A 6,000-nucleotide genomic window follows, 5' to 3' on the forward strand; every position below is an offset into this window, starting at 1 on the left:
TTCATTCCTTCCTTCCTTCCCTCCCTCCTTACTTCCTCCCTGCTTCTTTCTTTCTTTCTTTCTTTCTTTCTTTCTTTCTTTCTTTCTTTCTTTCTTTCTTTCTTTCTTTCTTTCTTTCTTTCTTTCTTTCCTTCCCTCCTTACTTTCTCTCTCTCTCTCTTCCTTCCTTCCCTCCTTACTTTCTCTCTCTCTCTCTTCCTTCCTTCCCTCCTTACTTTCTCTCTCTCTCTCTCTCTTCCTTCCTTCCCTCCTTACTTTCTCTCTCTCTCTCTCTCTCTCTCTTCCTTCCTTCCCTCCTTACTTCCTCCCTGCTTCTTTCTTTCTTTCTTTCTTTCTTTCTTTCTTTCTTTCTTTCTTTCTTTCTTTCTTTCTTTCTTTCTTTCTTTCTTTCTTCCCTCCTTACTTTCTCTCTCTCTCTCTTCCTTCCCTCTCTCCTTACTTCCTCCCTGCTTCTTTCTTTCTTTCTTTCTTTCTTTCTTTCTTTCTTTCTTTCTTTCTTTCTTTCTTTCTTTCTTTCTTTCTTTCTTTCTTTCTTTCTTTCTTTCTTTCTTTCTGTGAGAAACCTTTGGGAGATCTGATGTTTTATCTACTGCTCTGATACGAAAGCCTCCTGAATGCACGTCACATCACAACATTTCTCTTGACAACAAAAAGCAAGAAAACTGAACGAGGAAATCTGTGTACAAAAGCTTGACAAGGCTTTTATTCATATGGAGCGGATCCGATCTGTCTCACAGTGTTGTTTTTAAGAATAAACCAGAACAGACCTGTCACCTGACTGATCCAAATCGCCAATCAGTCCTTTTTCTTTAATTACAAACTGCTCAGCAGGAACGTACGCTTCCAGACGAGGGTCAGTGACATTGCTAGAGACTTTGCCATGTTCTGGTGTTAGGTTTTAATTACGTGTCTAAATTCTAAGCATTTGACAAATGACTGTATGTTTTAGCTGTAGCTGTCTCGCCTTGCAGACTCGGGGGGGGGGGGGGGGGGGTAATATTTTTTTTATGTGTTGAGTATTGCAGTATGTTGCATATCTTATTAGATGCATATTTTATGTACTTGCACATGCAATTCTTTTCTTAAGGAATACATCGGCATTGCTGTCTCTCTCTCTCTCTCTCTCTCTCTCTCTCTCTCTCTCTCTCTCTCTGGTGTGTGGATTAGGTTAGCAGTATGGGAGCTGCTTCTTTACCAGCGGAGTCTCCCATTACCGCAAAGGACGTATCTGTGGCCTTCTGTTCCATTGCCGAGATCTTTTTCACTGACCTTTGGTAATTCTTTTTCTTTCTTTTTTTTAAATATATATTTTTCATAAATCCTTTTCTCATAACCACCATACCGCCTCTCTGCCATCTTACCTCACACACTCATATACATTGTCAAGTTGTCCTTTGTTCTAATACACACACACACACACACACTGGTCTGTCTATGTATATGTATTTGGACAGTGCCACAGTTTTGGTAATGCTGCCTCTGTACACCAGCACAATGGAATTGAAATGAAGCAATCAAGATTAATTTATTGACTTTCAGCTTGAATTTATGGTGCTTAACAAAAAAAAATTGGATTAGTCCTTTAGGGTTAACATAGTTGTTACACTTTTTTGCCAAAAGTTTGGGACACCCCTCCAAATCATTGAATTCAGGGGTTGTTCTCAGCCCCTTCGTTCCAGTGAAAGGAACTCTTAATGCTTCAGCATACCAAGACATTTTGGACAATTTCAAGCTCCCAACTTTGTGGGAACAGTTTGGGGATGACCCCTTCCTGTTCCAACATGACCTCACACCAGTGCACAAAGCAAGGTCCATAAAGACATGGATGAGCGAGGTTGGTGTGGAGGAACTTGACTGGCCTGCACAGAGTCCTGACCTCAACCCTGATAGAACATGGATTCTAAGCCATTCCAAAACCGGGACGTCTGCCTTTACATGCACGTGAATATAATATGGAGTTGGCTCATCCTTTGCAGCTATAACAGCTTCAGCTTTTCTGGGAAGGCTTTCCACAAGGTTTAGGAGTGTGTTTATGTAAATTTTTGACCATTCCTCTAGAAGCGCATTTGTTGAGGTCAGGCACTGATACTGGATGAGAAGGTCTGGATTGCAGTCTCCGCTCTAATTCATCTCAAAGGTGTTCTATCAGGTTGAGGTCAGGACTCACTCATCCATGTCTTTATGGACCTTGCTTTGTGCAGTGGTGTGCAGTCATGTTGGAACAGGAAGGGGTCATCCCCAAACTGTTCCCGAAACGTTGGGAGCATTATATTGTCTAAAATGTCTTGGTATGCTGCATGGAATGATATGGTGGGGTGTCCCGAAACTTTTGGCAATATGTTGAGAGGTTATACACCAGTGTGAAATTGTACTCATAGCCCTGCTTGAAGGCTTTGTGTAATGAGAACTAGATCTTTTCTAGAAAACTTTCTGCAAGTCACAGGAAACGGTGAACTCCATTTATCAAGCTTCATTCATTCATTCAGACCTTGTACACGAGAGAGCGTTCACAAGATATTTGATATTTGATTAGTTCAGAAGAAAATGATTTCGTGTAAATTTACATGAAAATAGACTGACGTAAACCTTAAAATAGTATATACAATAAAGTAATAATAACACAATAATATTGAATTACTTTGTGATAGCCAGACACATGACTTCCACTCTTCTCCTTCCTCTTCCTTCCTTTCCCTCTCAGTTTAGTTGTCATTTTTGCTCAGCTCTCCTGTATACTTTGCCTTTTCTGGAGTTTCGTAGGCGTCACTAAATGCAAAAGAGCTTGTTGTGCTCACAAGTACAAAACCTTGGCCTAGGAAAACTTACAAAACATGCTTTGCAGTGATTTCCAGTAGTACGATTCATCTAAAAACCAACACTTTTGCTTGTACTACTTAGCCTTTTAGTGCAGCTATATTTCAAAGCTCAGTCCTCATAAACCTCCTTCCGTCGAATAAAAACGCACTAATTTGATTAATTGTTAAATCAATCACATTGTAAGCCTTTTAAAACATAGCAATTATATTTAAAAGGCTGCTTAGTAAACCCTGGAAATTCAGCTTAGTTCAGATGTTCAGGTGATTGTGCGACTCTTTATACAACAGAATAAAAGCCTAGATGTTCTCAAGGTATCTGAGAACAGTGTTGTGTAAGTGTATTAATGTGTAAATGTTTTTTATTTATTTTGTCAGTATGGAGGAGGGAGCAGCCGAGCGATGTAAGGAGGCTATTGAGAAAGCGCTGCACTATGACCAGAACAACCCTGAAGCTCTGCAGTTAATGGCAAGCTACCTTTTCAGCATCGAGAAACCTGAGGTAGATGATCATCCCTATACAGGAAACCCATCCTGTCTTCTTTGTTGTACCACCCACAAAGTATTGCTTTAATTCATTCCGCCAGCGACTGCAAAAGCCAACCGAATCCATCAGCCACGTCGTTGATGTTCTGTGCATTTTTATTTTTTTATCAGGTTTATTATAATGACATTGATTAGGCTGGTCATTTGTAATTTGGACGGGAATTTTTAATTATCAACATAAATTCTGGCTGCTGGTTATAATTAAACATCTCAACAAAATAAACAAGTGCATGAGACGGAGAAAAAGCGGTAAGGAGAGTGCCACTCGGGTCATCGTACACTTTAATTGAGAGCGTTGCCCGTATAACGAATTCCTTCTTCCCTGAGGTGAGAATGTCTCTGTAATTCTGACATCATTCACTAGGTGGCAAACTGGTATAAGGTTTTCAATCCAGACTGTTCATCCCAGGTCAGACAAGATATTAAAGTTCACAAGATGGCCATTTTTTATAACGATCCAGATTGAACTGCATTATTACCAAGCAGGAGTTCATCATCCGGATTTTACATCTGATTTTATGCATGACGCGGTCGGAGTTCATGCGGTGGCACTAAGTTGTCTCCTCCATCCTGCTCTCTTCCGGAACGAAAAGACCGACTTAGATAATACGATACTGTAATATAATAAGAAAACGGATGCCAACAGCAGTTTTTTTTCTTCTTCTTCTTTTTCAGGAGGGCCGTGACTACCTGATAAAGAGTGTGTCGTCATGGTTACCGAGTCGCCAGAAGGAGGAAGAGTCTTCAGCAAGCTTGGAGCAAGCTGATGAGGATGAGGAGGAAGGAGTGCAGGTGTGTGTGTGTGTGTGTGCATGCCTATGATGGTTGTCTCACAAATCGATGAATCGATTCACTTCAATTCTAATCTATTACATTACATAACATACATTACATTATGTATATATATACATAATAATTCTTATACAGACGGGACGGTGGCTTAGTGGTTAGTACGTTCGCCTCACACCTCCAGCATCCTGGGATCGAGTCTTGCTCCCGCTCACTGTGTGTGTGGAGTTTGCATGTTCTCCCTGTACTTGGTGCTCCGGGTGCTCTGGTTTCCTCCCACAGTCCATAGACATGCTTCTAGGCTGATTTGGAGTCTCTGTTTTGCCCATAGTGTGTGATTGTGTGAGTGAATGAGTGTGTGTGTGCCCTACGATGGGTTGGCACTCCGTCCAGGGTGTATCCTGCCTTGATGCCCGATGACGCCTGAGATCCACAGACTCCCCGTGACCCGAGAACAGATCGGATAAGCGCTACAGAAAAAAATTTCATACATACTGTTATGTTTAACCTGCAACATTTATTCCTCCTTTTTTATAATATAATAACACACTCACGCCGACATTTATCACTTACATTTCTGTTTCTTACATTTCTCGAAACTATAAAGAACTGTAAAATAATCGCTGAAATATGCTAACAGTTTACTTATTAATGATTGATTAGGTTTTTATGGCTTAATAACTTCAAAAATAACAAGAGACGAGTCCAGGAGCAACTGCTATAATCTGCTATCTAATGCAAATGACTTCAGACATTAAGTTAACTTAGAAATTGTCTAATGGTTATATCCTTAGTTATATATATACACTATATTGCCAAAAGTATTCTCTCACCCATCCAAATAATCAGAATCAGGTGTTCCAATCACTTCCATGGCCACAGGTGTATAAAATCAAGCACCTAGGCATGCAGACTGTTTTTACAAACATTTGTGAAAGAATGGGTCGCTCTCAGGAGCTCAGTGAATTCCAGCGTGGAACTGTGATAGGATGCCACCTGTGCAACAAATCCAGTCGTGAAATTTCCTCGCTCCTAAATATTCCACAGTCAACTGTCAGCTGTATTATAAGAACGTGGAAGTGTTTGGGAACGACAGCAACTCAGCCACGAAGTGGTAGACCACGTAAACTGACGGAGCGGGGTCAGGGGATGCTGAGGCGCATAGTGCGAAGAGGTCGCCAACTTTCTGCAGAGTCAATCGCTACAGACCTCCAAACTTCATGTGGCCTTCAGATTAGCTCAAGAACAGTGCGCAGAGAGCTTCATGGAATGGGTTTCCATGGCCGAGCAGCTGCATCCAAGCCATACATCACCAAGTGCAATGCAAAGCGTCGGATGCAGTGGTGTAAAGCACGCCGCCACTGGACTCTAGAGCAGTGGAGACGCGTTCTCTGGAGTGACGAATCGCACTTCTCCATCTGGCAATCTGATGGACGAGTCTGGGTTTGGCGGTTGCCAGGAGAACGGTACTTGTCTGACTGCATTGTGCCAAGTGTAAAGTTTGGTGGAGGGGGGATTATGGTGTGGGGTTGTTTTTCAGGAGCTGGGCTTGGCCCCTTAGTTCCAGTGAAAGGAACTCTGAATACTTCAGCATACCAAGACATTTTGGACAATTCCATGCTCCCAACTTTGTGGGAACAGTTTGGAGCTGGCCCCTTCCTCTTCCAACATGACTGTGCACCAGTGCACAAAGCAAGGTCCATAAAGACATGGATGACAGAGTCTGGTGTGGATGAACTTGACTGGCCTGCACAGAGTCCTGACCTCAACCCGATAGAACACCTTTGGGATGAATTAGAGCGGAGACTGAGAGCCAGGCCTTCTCGTCCAACATCAGTGTGTGACCTCACAA

General features: G+C 42.0%; 1 protein-coding gene across 1 annotated transcript in view; it reads left to right on the forward strand.

Moving 5' to 3' along the window:
- Nucleotides 1–6,000, forward strand: part of si:dkey-12j5.1 (uncharacterized) — a 70,670-nt gene that overhangs the window by 6,563 nt on the left and 58,107 nt on the right. The window contains exons 5-7 of the mRNA XM_058376875.1: nt 1,168–1,274; nt 3,192–3,315; nt 4,035–4,151. Of these exons, the coding sequence (XP_058232858.1) occupies nt 1,168–1,274; nt 3,192–3,315; nt 4,035–4,151 (348 nt within the window). The remainder of the gene's footprint in view (nt 1–1,167; nt 1,275–3,191; nt 3,316–4,034; nt 4,152–6,000) is intronic.

This window comes from Hemibagrus wyckioides, linkage group LG23, assembly GCF_019097595.1.
Source record: "Hemibagrus wyckioides isolate EC202008001 linkage group LG23, SWU_Hwy_1.0, whole genome shotgun sequence".
In the NCBI taxonomy this organism is placed as follows: Eukaryota; Metazoa; Chordata; class Actinopteri; order Siluriformes; family Bagridae; genus Hemibagrus; species Hemibagrus wyckioides.